At 33.0% G+C, this 16,690-nt stretch overlaps 1 protein-coding gene across 6 annotated transcripts in view; it reads right to left on the minus strand.

Moving 5' to 3' along the window:
- Nucleotides 1-16,690, minus strand: part of TDRD3 (tudor domain containing 3) — a 165,092-nt gene that overhangs the window by 98,671 nt on the left and 49,731 nt on the right. For all 6 annotated transcript variants that reach the window (XM_039247281.1, XM_039247278.1, XM_039247280.1 and 3 more), the window contains exons 2-3: nt 10,686-10,770; nt 5,096-5,161 (exon numbers count right to left, since the gene is read on the minus strand). In XM_039247281.1, coding sequence (XP_039103212.1) covers nt 5,096-5,161; nt 10,686-10,770 — 151 coding nt within the window. The remainder of the gene's footprint in view (nt 1-5,095; nt 5,162-10,685; nt 10,771-16,690) is intronic.

The raw sequence follows: 16,690 nt of genomic DNA on the forward strand, positions 1-16,690 counted from the left end.
AATATGGTGATATTTACTAGAATAAGATCTTAAAGTTTCTAACTCTTAGAAATTTTAAAAACAGGATATTATAAAAGCCTATTAAGTGAGAAAAAGACATAATCTTGAAAAGGTTTTCCCAAACTTGAGATACCCCCAAAAAGCGTCAATTTATACATCAAAGTACAGCACAGAACACGTTTTCTCTTATGTTCAGAGCAATTACAGCAAATGAAATATGAGGAAAACATTGTAGGACTCTCAGTCCAAAATAACCTGTCTACTAGCATATCATTTGCCTATTTCCACACCTCTGTCCTTCACCTTGTTAGCTTTTTGTTGTCCGGGAGAATTAAAAAAATAAATAGATAAATAAAGTGAACAGAGTACACGGCTAATATTATTGTTTTGTGAGGTCATTTCTAAACTCCATAGTTCTATTAATAATTGCCAATGAGCACTTGTATTTATTTATTTATTTACCATGCTTTATTGCATAGTAAAATCAATGTTTTGGAGTAACCCACTGTTCTGAAACGTGTATGCTTAATTTTAACAACTCACTAGAAGAAACACTGACAAGCTGTATTTTTAGCACAGAATAAATTAACATACATAAAACATGATACAATTTTATTTAAATTAAAACTTAAAAACTGTTTTCAATTATTTTTTCTTTTTAAAAACATCTAATTTGCTAGGCTGCTGGTGAGAGGGCATTCACTTTGAATTTTAAGTCAGTGAAGACATCTTGTGGTTGATGTTGGTATTGCTGAAGCTTTGAGAAGGCGCATCATTTGTAAAATTAGGTCTTGACCCACAGCTTTATGTTTAAAAATTCACGTACAACCTGTCATTTCTAAAACTTAGAATATTTTCTTAAACTAATGTAAGGTAGGCACAGACTGCTTTCATGTTAGTTACTTTTCTGGTAAAGAACTTACACTCATCAGACCTACTCAAGTCTGCTGCCTAATCAACTAAAAAATAGCATTATAACAAAATCTGACATGTTCAAAAAACAGACTGCTTATTTAAATACTGTTTACTAAATATTGCCTACATCTTATGCACAGATTAAGACAATTTACAAATACTTTGCTTAATAACTATTGCCTCTATCTTATGCACAGATTAAAATAATTTATTTTGAATATACTTAAAATGTATTTTAAACATGAACTATAACAATAATTAGGGACTGGAGCCATATGTTTACAAGGATTTAGTCATCATTAACATGGTAAAATGCTGGTTAATAAAGCATTTCAATAAAGGCACAAATAAAGTAGGTTTTACTGAATTAGTAATATCCAAAAAACACAAATAATTCAATTCATGTAAAAAACATATTCCTTAAGCATTTATTTAGCATAAAAATAGTTATATATTTACATAATATATGGAGTTCTGAACTAAAGGCAAATAAAATGAGCAATTCCTGTGGGTCAACTTCTAAAATTTCTATTAATATTATTTTTCAAAACTCCTTCACGTATTAATACAAGTACTATGAAGAGAATTATAGTTAGTGCTGAAAGTAGGTAATTAAAGGAAAAATATAATGAAAGAAGAACAGAAAGGGATAGCCAACCATTGAAAAGGGCTTATTTTAGATCTTCTAATTTTATGTATAACCTAAAGTCACATTAAATGCATTAAGAATATTTTAAAAGATAAAATTTGGTACAGAAAATTCTACATTTAAAGATTTTAAGGTGTTTTTCATTGTTGTTGGCTACATTCAAAAGAAATCCTAAAGAGATTACTGTGCAGAATGCTGAAGCAAGGATGCTCTGATCAGGTGGAAAAGCAGACACAAGTCTCATCAGCAACATCCCCACAAGCTTATAGCAGAGATGGGCTCTCGGAATCCCTGAAGACACGCAAAGAACATGGAAAAACAATAACCCAGAAAGCTTTAAAAATTTCTTAAATAAACTAATGTAAGGTAAGCACAGACTGCTTTCATGTTAGTTACTTTTCTGGTAAACAACTTACACTCATCAGACCTACCCAAGATTGCTGCCTAATCTGGGCTTCTATAATCCAGAAGCTTGCTAAGTATGCTTTCCGGACCAGCAGAATCAATATCCCCTGGAAACTTGTCCAAAATACAAATTCTCAGGCTCTTCTCCAGTTCAATGGAATCAGAAACTTGGGGGGGGGGGGGGAGGGAGAAGAAAGCAGGCAAGAGCCTCTTTGACTCTGGCTGCAGCAATTTCTTATTCAACACATCTCCGGAGGCAAGGGAAACTAAAGCAAAAGTAAACTATCAGGACCTCATCAAAATAAAAAGCTTCTGCACTGAGAAGGAAACAATCAGCAAAACTAAACGGCAGCCATTGTAATGGGAGAAGATATTTGCAAATGACATATCAGATAAAGGGTTGGTATCCAAAATCTATAAAGAACTTATCAAACTCAACACCCAAAAAAACAAATAATTCCGTGAAGAAATGGGCTAAAGGCATGAACAGACACTTCTCCAAAGAAGACTTCCAGATGGCCAACACACATATGAAATGATGCTCAAAGTCACTCACCATCAGGGAAATACAAATCAAAACCACAATGAGATGCCACCTTACACCAGTCAGAATGGCTAACAATAACAGCTCAGTCAACCACAGATGCTAGTGAGGATGTGGAGAAAGAGGGATCTGTTCCCACTGCTGGTGAGAATGCAAACTAGTGCAGGCACTCTGGAAAACAGTATGGAGATTCCTCAAAAAATTTAAAATAGAACTACACTATGACCCAGCAATTGCACTACTAAGTACTTATCTAAGGGATATAGATATGCTGTTTTGAAGGGACACATGCACCCCAAAGTTTATAGCAGCACTACTTTCAACAATAGCCCAAGTACAGAAAGAGCCCAAATGTCCATGGATAAAGATATACGTATCCATATATATATATATATATCTATATATATGTATATATATATCTATACACACACACACAATGGAGTATTAAGCGGCAATCAAAAAGAATGAAATCTTGCCATTTGCAACTACGTGGATAGAACTAGAGGGTATTATGCTAAGTGAAATTAGGCAGTCAGAGAAAGACAAATATCATATGACTTCACTCATGAGGACTTTAAGATACAAAACAGATGAACATAAGGGAAGGGAAGCAAAAATAAGATAAAAACCAGGAGAGGGACAAAAACATAAAAGACTCTTAAATACGGAGAACAAACAGAGTGTTACTGGAGGGATTGTAAGTGGGGGGAGAGGCTAAATGAGTAAGGGGCATTAAGGAATCCTGAAATCCTGTGCTGATAGCTCAGAGCCTGAAGCTTGCTTTGGATTCAGTGTCTCCCTCTCTCTCTGTCCCTTCCCTGCTCTCTCTCTCTCAAAAATAAATAAACATTTAAAAAATTTTAAAGATAAACTAGATAAGATCAGAAACTCTGATGGTTCCTTCCAGCTAAATGATTACCATCATTTACATAAATGGATTAATATTTGAGAAATGTGAGAAAATTTTAAAAATCTGATAACTATATTAAATATCTATTAAATATCTAAGTTAAAATTATAAGGCTATTTATTCTAACTCAAAACATACACACTGAAAGTATTTATTTAAGTTATAGGTAATGATGTTTTTTAAAAGTTCATAAAGAGATGGGGGCGCCTGGGTGGCTTGGTCGGTTAAGTGTCTGACTTTGGCTCAGGTCATCGTCTCTCAGTCTATGGGTTTGAGTCTCGCATCAGGCTTTGTGCTGACAGCCCGGAGCCTGCTTTGGCTTCTATGTCTCTCTCTCTCTCTCTCTCTGCCTCACCCCTCCCCCAACTTGTGTTCTATCTCTCAAAAATAATGTTAAAACATTTTATTTAAAATGTTCAAAGTGACCAACAGCACAAAAATTCTTGGCTGACACAATTTACATATATTTTCAAATTAAAAGAAGAAATTGAAAATAAATAAATAATAAGTAAAAGACTGAGTAGTTGTAATCTAAAAACTGTATCCCCAGGAGTCCTGATACCTAGGGTCACATGTACACCAATGTTGATAGCAGCGCTTTCAACAACAGCCAAATTACAGAAAGAGCCCAAATGTCCATCAACTGATGAGTTGCTAAAGAAGATGTGGTTTATATATACAATGGAATACTACTTGGCAATGAGAAAGAATGAAATCCTGCCATTTGCAGCAATGTGGATGGAATTGGAGGGTATTATGCTAAGTGAAATAAGTCAGTCAGAGAAAGAAAGACATCGTATGTTTTCACTCATATCTGGATCTTGAGAAACTTAACAGAAGACTATGGGGGGAAGGAAAGGGGAAAAATAGTTTCAAACAGAGAGAGAGCCAAACCATAAGAGACTCTTAAATGAGTCTTAAATAAGACATTTTAATGTCTCTTAAATAAGAGACAGAGAACAAACTGAAGGTTGATGTTCTTCATCAAGGGGATCATGTTCTTCATGAAGGGGATGGGGAAGAGAGAAAAGTGGGTGATGGGCAATGAGGAGGGCACTTGTTGGGATGAGCCCTGGGTGTTGTATGTAAGCCAATTTGACAATAAATTATATTTTTTAAATATAAATAAATAAATAAAAATAAAAATTGTATCCCCAGATTTTAAAAAGATCACTGAAAAAATTCATAACATGAATATATATATATATATATTCTAAGATATCTAATATATAAAACATATGGTACAAAATGACAGCTATAAGCAAATGCATGGCTTTGACAAACTGCTTCTAATATCCTCTCACAATCTTATAATTTTATATAAATAAGTTCATCAAATAAACATGGAAATAGGTAACGGAAATTAAAAGGTACAAAAAGATCATTGTCCTGAACTGTAGCAATATCTGGTAAGTCTCACATGTAAGTGTGCCATAATTATAATTCCTAAAACAGAAGTTTTTTTTAAATGTTGAAAATGTCACCGAAAGTTTAAAAGTCAATTATTTTCCATTAGTATAGAAAGTAGCTATGAGGATGACTCTGTGATGTACTCACTTCTTAAATATTTTGCAGTTGCAGTCTTTACTGACAAAAAAATAATTCCAATATTTAGTAAATGTTCATATTTATTGTAGTTAGCATAACTTAGGAAGTTAACGTTTTTCTTTACCTTTTCTACCTTTCCACCATTGATGTCACTGGGGAGGAATTTCTTGCCAATTGTTCTTAAGTCTGTCTAAAATAAAAATATTATTATTAAAATATAATTATAGAGAAAAGTAAATCTAAATCTTACTCATAAACAAAAGATGAAGTTACTTAAGGTTAGTAGAATGAAGTTTAAGTATCTTTTAACTGATTGAGATCTGGATATATAACCGATTTTTTCAAATAACATAGTCCCATACGTACGTTGTTTAAAGTACACTGGTATATTGAATAGCAATATTTAAGGACTTAATTCTCATCGTATTCCTTTGGATAACTTTTTAACTTACTAAATCTTCTCTATTAAACCTAACACTTGCTTTTATATAAACTGTAGTCTTACTAAAAAAATTAATGCCCAATCCCAAACCACACGACTATTTTTAAATACATAAACAGAATGTATTTTTGATAACTGAATCCTATGTAACCTTGCTATGCAGAGCCATGAAAACACATTATTCTACAGGCTGTGATACCCAAAACAAAGCTACATAACATACAAATATCCTAGGGAACAACACAACTACAACAGCAAGAACAGTAAGACATTACTGTAATAAAAGTGTATTTCATTTGCTTAAATAAATTATAGAAATCCAAGTTAGTAAAGAAATGACTAACTCTATGAAAGTGCAGAAGTACATGTTTCTCAGCAAAATAAAGCAAAACATCAAAAGGAAAACATAAGGACTAACATAAACAAAGTTATAGCATTTCTATGATAAAAACAAAACTTCAACTTACAATTTACATAAAAAGCAGAATTTTAAAGGATATTGTCCTCTTTAGGCAGTGCAAACTAAAAGAATGGTAAGAAATTTGCTCAGCAGAACACTGTCAATACTCATGAAGAAGGCCTACTTATTTAAGTTAGACATTATCTTGGTGACTGGGAGTGTGAGGTTAGATCGACAACTAAATTTATATATTGTTTTGTTATTCCTTAAAATATAATAACAGTAGCTCTTCATCTCCTTAAGAGCAAAATAAAAGAAAATAGAGTGCATTTAATCACATAAGTTGTAAGGCAGAAATTCATGTTAGACTCAAGGGGAAAACACTAGATGATTAAAATTACTGTAACATAAAATGAATGTTTTCATGAACATAGAAGTAGGATGGTCTTCTTTGACCACGTACAGTAACAGATCATCGTCTTATCTGAAATAACGGTTATGTGGTCAGCTTAAGAAACAAGCAAAAAATTACATAATTGCCCCAGATCTTTCCAGTCTTTTACCACCATAATTCATGTTTTATTTCTCAATGTAATGCACGGGTTACTCCTAAGCTAAAAACTCACCAAATGGAACTGTCAGGCAAACTAAGCCCTAAATCCAAACACTTGTCTAACAATGCATCAGCTCTATCATGTTTGCAGCCTCTACCCAATAACAGAGTGAAAGAATTATAAAGAATACCTCGAGTTGCATGCCTTTTCACCTTGAAAATACTGAGTAACAGATGGGCAAAAAATATTTTCTTATATTAGCCTCTCCTATATTAGGATTGTTTTGAAGATTAAATGTCAGTATACATGAAGCACTTAGTCAATAAACTGCAGAGTAAGCGCTTAATGAATATAAGCTTATCATGTTAATTTTAGTGAATATAAGACATGTACATTTTATTATCAACTGAATATGAATAACCATCAAGTCAGTAATACAACTAACAGTTCATAAAAACATAGGCATTATTTTGAAGTCAAAGGCTGAAATATCAAATATGTATAAAAAACAGAATACCTAAAAATTTTATAATACATCATGGTCCCTCATTTCTGGCTTTTAGCAGTAATTATGAAATTTAGTATAAACTAAAATGACAAGCAGAAATAAGCACGACACTAAAATCCTAAACTTTGATTCATTACCAACTGTAATTAACTAATAGGACCACGGACACTGTCACAAATTCTCTAAATCCAGGTAATTTATTCTTCCATGAAATGGAAAAAAGTCACTAATCCTATCTCACAAAGTTGTTATCAGGGTAAAAGGAGACAATATATTCAAAGTTCACCTAACTTTTAAAGTGCTGTACACACATAATGAATATTATTTCATTATTCTTTTAGCAAGATGAAAATGACCTACCAAATCTTTAAACATCTTAAACTAAAAGTCAATTTGGACCCACTGCAAAGGCAATTTTATGATTCAGATGCCATTACATCAGGATCACTAGGAAAACTGGGTCCAAAAATACATTTACATTGGACATAAAAAATTATGCAGGAAAAATATTTAGTCTATAAACAGACATGCATGTGTGCACACATACAAAAGATTCTTGACTATTTACTCGAGTAAGTTCAATGGAGTATCTCTTTGGCAAATCATTTTATGTTATACAGAATCTTAAAAGAAATTTTTAAAAATCTATTTTTAATTTTTTACCAATACATAGTATTCAGTAATTTAAGACTGAGCTATCACTTAATTTAGTTCTAAATAGTTCAGGTATTTTGATCCCCAAGCTGCATGTTGGATCTCAATGTTATTTCTTAATATTCTTACTCCCCGTTCTACAGACTAAAAACTCAAGAACCTTCATTTTCAACATAAAAATCTATATAAAAATGTGTTACGTAGCTGCTCTTTTTGGAAGGGCCGGCTTTTTCAAGGTTGGCCCTAGGCTGGCATCTGGAAACTTTGTACTTGAACCATCTTCTAACTGAAAATGTGCTTCACCGCCTAGACTATTTGTATGAACAATGTGAATTATGGTGAACACCTGCTTTTTGTGGGAAGGAGTCTAAAACTGTTTCATTTAGGCAGACAGTACTTTCATAAGCCGTCCAATAAATACCTTGGGTGCTGGTCTCTAGTGGACTTCCCTGGGCAGAAACACTGTCCAGTTACCCTTGCTTTTCAAAAGTTAACATTATGCGACTTTGCTTTTACAAAAGACCTATGTGAGTATTCACTAAGTGAAAGAAATTTGAAGATTTTCTTTTTTACAGAAAAAGAAGAAAAAGAAAAACAGGGTTCAGCATTTGTCTTATAGTAATAAGCCTTTATGGAAACAGAATGCACCACAAACAGCGAGAGGGCCCCTGCCAAGCTTCTTTCCCAGGAACTACACTCAGCATCTCAGCATCAAGCTGCAATAGCTTTGAACGGTGTTGTGAGCATCTGTTATTTATTTTGTAACTTCTTTAGCAAGATATGCCCTATGATATCAGAAAAGCCTAAAAGAGGTTACTTTTTGGGTCTGGGGACGCTCTAAAATTTTTCCACATAAATCAGTGGTAACTGCTTCTTCACTTTACACCATTTTGGCTTATAAAATTTTTATAGGAATGCTCTACTTTTGGATAGCAGGGAAAACCTGTACATATATTACTGCATTTTCACTGCTGGACAAAGGAACAAGCTCAGTGTGTCCCACACAGGAGGAGGGGACAAAAGAAATCTGATACATGGATTATTCTCCTAATATGTAGCAAGTTATATGTAATAAGAATCAATAAGTCTTTTTCTACTACTGATTAATACTCCTTAATCACTCAAAAGATGAAAAAATTCAACAGAAATATTACAAATGTCTGATGTTATTTAAAGGTGATAAATAAGCTTCAAAAGTAGATTATCTGTAGGTGTAGACTTCATCCTAATTAAAAGTATTTTTTTTCCTATTATGTGGCATGATAGCTTGGGCTGGAATTTTCAACTATGTATTTTAGAGAAAATTATAAAGAAATTAATTCATAAAACAATGGTTATCATGTACCCCTTATGTGCGTCGGACAAATACTTCATCTGGATTTATTTTATTTAAAGTTTTACACCCAGGGGCGTCAGGGTGGCTCAGTCACTTAAATGTCAAACTCTTGATCTCTTGAGGTCATGACCTCAAAGTTCCTAAGATTGAGACCCATGTGGGAGTCTGCTTGGTATTCTCTCTCTACCACTCTCTCTGCCCCCTCCCGCTCACATATCTGTAGGCTGCTTGCTCTCAAAATAAATAAATGAACTTTAAAAAATAAAAATAAAATTTCACAACCAATTATAGATAGCTCATTGCTATTTACCTAACTATATAAATAAGAAAAATAAGAAGAGCAGAAGACTGCATGAAATCTCTTCTTCATCATCTGTAGAATTTTTTTTTTAACGAATAGAAGTCTTTCCATATTTTTTGAAAGTAGAACTTACTTATTAGGGTACAGGTCAAAAAAAGTTAAAGTGTATAGGGAATTTTTCTCTGTTTTAAATTTTTTAATGTTTACTTATTTTTGAGAGAAAAAGAGAGGACGGGCAGAGAGAGAGGGAGACACAGAATCCAAAGCAGGCTCCAGACTCTGAGCTGTCAGCACAGAGCCTGATGCCGGGGTTAAATTCATGAACTGTGAGATAAGGACTTGAGCCAAAGTCAGAGGTTTAACCAACTGAGCCACCCAGGTGCCCTGGAAATATTTCCATTTGTAGTCATAGATAACATGCATAATTTCTAAAGCTTACTTTAAAAAGTTTTATAGTCTATTATTAAAAACCTACATTCTTAGCTCAGAACAAAAATGATCTTGTTAGTTTTATTGAATAAAATTTAAAGAAGTTGAAAAAAATGACAGAATTGAAACATAAATTTTATCTGTTTAATCCATTTAATTATATATAAATTTAAATAATTTGAAAAGGAAAAGTTACACACAGTTTACATATTTATTATATCTTAAAAGTTCTTATCAGTTGCTGCCATTTCTGCTTTGTGTTATACCTCTTTTGCAGTGGTATGATGGAGTCGTCAGGTAGTAATTTGCTTATAAATCTTGTTGACTATGTATCATAATGTATAAATTTAACTGTATAAATTACAAATTTAATAGGTTGTTATTATAAAGGTAATATGAAAAAAAACTCTCACTTGGGTAACTGCAAGATTGAAAAGAAATTTTCATTTAACTTACATCTAAATTTCAAATAATTTTTATAACCCTTCAAAAAAATCCAAAAGCCAATCCCAATTATGAAAAAGATACAACTATTACAGTTAGGTGGAGGGAGAGAGATTGGAAAGAAATATATACACAACATTAACAGTAATTATAAATAGCCTTAATTTTCTTATTTTACTTTTGTATTCTAACGTGTTCTACAATATATTACTTTTATTAACAGGAAAAGTTATTTTGAAACAATAAATACAGCTGACAAAAAACTATAACCTACCTACAGTTCCCATATTAATTAAATGGTAATTTGTTTTAATAAATATGATTAGTTTTTCTACTAATATGTATCTACTGTAAATGTTATGAAATTTTATAACTGATCAATGGGAGGAAATTAGAGTTTTAATTGCATTTTTTTCTTTTCATTGGATTCTGTATAATAGATGTTGCAAGAAACATGTATTTCTAAAAATTGGGCTGATAGGAGATTACCAAATTCAACAAACATCACTGCAACTTAAAATGTACAATAAAAATTAAAGATGCCCTCCGTTACTTATCTTAATATCCGGTTTATTCTATAAGAGGTTTCTCATGAACATAGCTTCCAGACTTAAAATGCTTATATAAGTTAATAAACAAAACCTACATTGAGAGCAATCAGGATGATGTCATTTATATTGACTTTGTCAGGAGAACTTGTGCAAGCTTCAATGCCTTCATCTGAAAGATACCTGTTAAAATAAAATAAATGGCTTAATATCTAAAGTAAAAATTAACCAAAATTATTTTCTTAAGTTAACATGCAGTTTTTTTCTGTACTATAAAATGCTTCTACTACAAATACTAGGGAAAGAGCCCTGGATATTCCCTATTTACAATCTCTGATAGAACAAGAACGGGCAATGCATAATTTCTATCTTTTGTATCCTTAAAGGGATGTAAAAAATTATCCAAATGCTTTCTGAGAAATTTAAATATCAAAATACTTCTTGGGGTGCCTGGGTGGTTTAGTCGGTTAAGCAGTTGACTTCAGCTAGGGTCACAATCTCAGTTTTGTGAGCTTAAGCCCCACATCAGTCTCTGCACTGACAATGCAGAGTCTGCTTTTGGATCCTCTGTCTCCTTCTCTCTCTCTGCCCTTCTCCAACACTTGCTCGCTCGCTCTCTCAAAAATATAAATAAATAAACATTTAAAAAATACTTCTTAATGAATGTATGAGCTATTACTATTATGCAAATTTAATATCTAACTTAAATATTTGTTAATACAAAAGTTCTTAGAGATTTGAGATGTGCTATAAAAATAGAACTAAAAATAACATAGACTTAAACTTAATCCCGGACAATTCCCTCTCTCTGCTACTTTCTCATTTTATCTTCTCAAGTCACCTTTCTTAGACATAATGTTTCCAAGAATGATTTAATATATATTATTAACTTAAAGTGGCATAAAGATAGGCAACTTTTTACCTTATGCCTTTTACTTTCTGTTGTCTTTTCAGTTTTTTAACTCATTGTCTTATTGCCTTTTGATCTTTTATCCAGTCCAAACCAGCCACACATCTGTTGCGGATAATTAATTCTAGAGTAAAAAGATCATTGAAGCCAAGCGGGTGGGGAATCATCTCTACCCATTCATCCATGCCCAACTCAAGCTTTTTAATGAAGGCTTTGATAAATTCTAGAATTCAGGTATCATCTCCCAGAAGTCCACCTGTACAAATGCCCATTGACATCTCACAACTTTTATAAAGAGTATCAACTCCTTTAACCAAAGGGCTGGTGCCAGCACTGCCCTTGCAGATATTCTCCCACTAAAAAGATACAGGAGTGTTAGTCAGCCAGAACTAACTCGAGCTCATTCCTGATGGCCAGCAATTCCGCCATCAAGTCCCATATCAGACTGACTCTAAAACACTTGTCAATGTAAACTCTACCTGGAGTCAACAACCAAAGAGCTTGTGCCTTTAAGAAACACAGAATGAACAATTTCTCAAAAGTGAAAGAGCAAGTGAAAAGAAACGTAAATTGAAGAATGCAAAAGAACAAGAGATTAAAGTTGATAAGCTTAAGAAAAAGACCAAAGGCTAAGTCAGGAAAATATACAGATGTAAGCAAGAATATATTAAAGAAATTATATAGTACTCATTTTAAGACCATGGCAGTGCTAAACTACAATGATGAATGGAGGCAAGTAGTTAACTGGGTTACAGAGAAAAAAGAGACGTGTTAAGTATGTAGATAAGTGAGGAAGAATGAATGGAGGGAAGACAATAGTAACAGTACTTAAGTGACCAGGGAATACAAATGTTTGTAGTCAGCATAGATGGTTAAAACTCTGCTTTAATTCAAAATGGCTATTAATTTTCATTGTTCCTAGCCACTCACTACATGTCATTAATCATTTTATAAATTCAGTTCTGGAAATATTAAGTCCCTATTTACATGAAAAATATGTGCATCACTAATAAGATTAGAAAAATGATGAAAATTAAACATCTGCCTTCAAGGAGTTCACTGTCTCATATACAACACCACACAATAAATATACAGTTAACATGCAAAGCCAAAATAATTATAAACGAAATGTTATAGTGGCTCAAAGTGGCTTGGGGATGGGAAAGAGTACAGAAAAAGGAATAGTATGAGCAACAACATAAAGGTAAAAATGTGTAAAGCACATTCTAGAGGCAAAAATCTGAAATATTCTCGCTAGACAATGGGGAAAAAATGAGAGATAAATATAGGTTGAGATCAATTATAGAAAACAATGGTACACAGACAGATATAGGTGATATCTTAAATCCTGAATAAGTAATTAGAAAAACACAAATTCCAAAATTTGTATGTAATGTGGAAATAGTATACAATGACTACTGTATACTATTTACAATTGTAAATTACTATTTACTAATGACTAATAAAATACTTTGTTTTTCTAGAAAGGCAAGTCTTTAAAATTTAGAAGATCACAGGATGTCAGATGAACTGGAATAAATCTTTTAAAAATAATCAAAATCACCTCTTCAATTCTACAGATGAGGAAAAGAAGACCGAAAGATGTTAATAGAACTTACCTAAAACACAAATTTCAGTGATGCAAAGTTAAAAAAAGAATGCCTCCTGAGTCCCAGTTCATCAGTCTTCTCATTATAACACAGCATTTTTATTTATCAACTACAATTGCTAATATTAGAAATACAGTATTCTCACTAACATAAGCCAATATCTATATAAATCAATTTCCTGAACAACTAGGCAATTTACCAATACACACACAAAAAGCACAACCAGGCAAATTCAATCAGTGAACTCCAAAATATATTAAAGAAGAATATGCCTAATTTCATAGTAAAAGATCAGAGAACTAATACTAATAATTAAAGATTCAAAAAATGTTATAACAATAAAAATACCTTAACCTACCTATATAAAAAGGGAGAATCTAACAAAAAATGTAAAGGCATAAGCCATAAGGAGGTGAAAATTTGACTTTATACATGTGGAAGTCAAATATCATGTGATTTCTTTCAAAAACCGCCTTTAAAATTTTTTTTAAATGTTTATTCATTTTTGAGACAGAGAGAGACAAAGCTTGAGCGGGTTAGGGACAGAGAGAGAGAGGGAGACACAGAATCTGAAGTAGGCTCCAGACTCGGAGATGCCAGCACAGAGCCCAATGGAGGGCTCAGACCCACAAACCGTGGGATCATGACCTGAGCTGAAGTCGGAAGCTTAACCGACTGAGCCACCCAGGTGCCCCTCAAATAATGCCTTTTAAAGGCCTCCTGAATGTAACAAATTCTAAAATGTGGTTCAGTTTCAGTTTCCATGTCTTACAAATCTCCCTTACTCATCCTTCATATTCTGAAAAACCAAAGGATTTGAGCCTTACCACTATACTCCTATCAAGAAACAAGTGACCCATTTACAGGTCTTCCCAGTAACACCTTGGTGATCCTTTTATAATATACATATATCCTTCTATATAAAAATACTGTATGAACCATTTTTACTAAAGGACTGAATCTAAATTAACCATAACTTGGGATTTACAAATTAATCTTTTTGTGTTTGTAAACATTTAAAACTCCAACACTATCAATGAATAAAACAAATAAAAAGTAATAAAACAAATAATAAAAGTCAAATGCCCAAATTGGCTTCAAGATGCACCACAGTAACGCAGTTAACCGAAAAAAACAAAACACAAAATTCACCAGCCTTAAGGCAGTCACTGGGAAAGAAAGGAAGTGAAAATTGGAGCAGGTGTGCCAGAGCTGATCCCTGTGCACATCTGCAAGATGGACCTGGAGGGAAGAGAATTATAATCAGTTCGCATGTACCATCTTTGAGCACGTAAAACCCAAAGGCACAGACCTTAAAGAAGAAACAAACCCCAGAGAGCTCCTGTTTACTAAAACAGCAAACACATAAATTTTTTCCATTCTAGTAGAGATTTTTGGAACAGTAACATTATAAAATCACTCATTACTATTCTGTACTAAAAATATATTGAAAAACACTTTATTGACAAACAAGGCATTAGAGGGCTAAATTTCTTCATTATACTCACAGAATAGACTAACATTTCCCACTAATTTAAACTTCAAATAATCCCATTTTAAATCAGTTTAATAAGTGCTCAAATTAAAAAAAAAAGATTTTAGAAACTGCTTCTTTTATTCACAAAGAGAAGGTATTAACATCCCATCTCACTCAGAGTCACTTAATTTGTAATCCTGAGCAACTCTTTTCACTTTAGAATTAAAAGCTTCAAAATTAATGTCCACCAATCTGGGGAAGAGGGAATTTCCTATTCCAAATATTGAATATATATTCAATAAGAAGGGTCACAAAGCCTAAATGCTACTGCCAGAACCATCTTCATTTCATGTTCAGAACTCACTTGAGCATACAAAACAAACATGCCCAAACTATAGTTCAAGAATCTCAGTAGATAGAAAACTTTGATAAAACAAATATCATTTTAATCTTATTTATTTGATTGAGATAGTGGATTACCATTAATACTTCTTACTACCAGTGAGGGAAAAGACAGTCAGTTACCCTTTGATTCATTCTTTTGACAGTAGGTAAAATTCTGAGTCTAACTTATTCGCTGGCTATCCTAAACATTTAAATTTAATGAGGAGACCGAGACAAACTGAAGACTACATGCCCTAACTCGCCTCCAGTTGACTGTCTGGAGGAGGACAGGTAAAGCAATTATTGTCATATCTTCTCATTTTAGCTTTTAATTTTTTTGTAAAGCAATATATAAGCCAAACAAAGCATGTGGAACACATACTTTGTACTTACTGATCATATTAGTATATTAAAATTATCTGCTTATTTGTTCCTGTATAATTCCAAGTTGTCTGTCTTTCACATGCAAGTTTGTACCACAAGTGTCTCTGAAATGATATAATGTTCATGGCTGACTTCCCACTCAAGCAAAAGAATAAAAGAACTTTCTTTCAGATCACTTTGTATGATTCTTGGGAAGCAATGCACATAATTATGCATGTAATCAATATTCTTACCAGGTTTGTCTACATCAAAATAAAAAATGTCAAGTCATTTAGCTTGGCCTAAATATTTTACTAACTAGACATATGGAACTCATCCTTACTTCACGTTTCCAGACTACAGACTACTATATTTTTTAGGGAAGTGGAATGTTCTAATTAATTAGCAAGAAATACTAAAAAGCAAACACTCAAGTTTTCTTCCCTTCCACCCACCGTCATCCACTGAAGCAATGAATGCTCATTCAAGTTTGCACTGAGACCTGAATTCCTAAAGTAATCAAAGACAGAATCGATTACTGCACATTGAAATTAGGCTGATGACATAAGAAAATTCCTTAAAATGCCAATGAGCAAAACTAATAATAAAACATTGTTCCCAAATGGATAAGAACTCAATAAAAAAAAATAATGGGGGGAGCCTGGGTGGCTCAGTTGGTTAAGAGTTTGGCTCCTGATTTCGGCTCAGGTCATGATCTTGCAGTTTGTGGGATCAAGCCCCACCTTGGGCTCTGAGCTGAGAATGCAGAACCTGCTTGGAATTCTCTCTCCCTCTCTCTCTTCCCCTACCCCATTCATGCGTTCTTTCTCTATCTCTCAAAGTAAATAAATAAACTTAAAAAAAATGGACATATCTGAACAATGAATGGTATACAGTAGTCTTAACTGACCCGGAATAAACCCAAGTCAAATAGCCTCGTGTGGTTTTTATGGTCTTTGATCTATACATGATTATGTACCACCACAGTGAGATTACTGGCTCAAATATTTGTCTAAATATCAAAATGGGAATATTAACAAATGAATTCCTGCTTAGATACAACAAAAATAAAGGTAAATAACTTACAATTACCTAAACCTATATATAAAAAGAAGAGAATAAAACTTGAGATAATTTAAAAAATCACTTACATTAAAAGGTATATTTGGTCCTGTCAAATATGGAAGTTGATAACCTACTGCAAATTTTCAAAACATTTTATATCTATATATGTATGCATGCACATATATATGCATACAACGTGCACACACACACATTTGTAAGCTCTTCACCCAAAATAGGGCTTGAAATCATGACCCTAAGATCAAGAGTCACACGTTCTACCAACTGAGCCAGCCA

This window comes from Hyaena hyaena, unplaced genomic scaffold (assembly GCF_003009895.1).
Source record: "Hyaena hyaena isolate Hyena2069 unplaced genomic scaffold, ASM300989v1 scaffold_293, whole genome shotgun sequence".
Taxonomy (NCBI): Eukaryota; Metazoa; Chordata; class Mammalia; order Carnivora; family Hyaenidae; genus Hyaena; species Hyaena hyaena.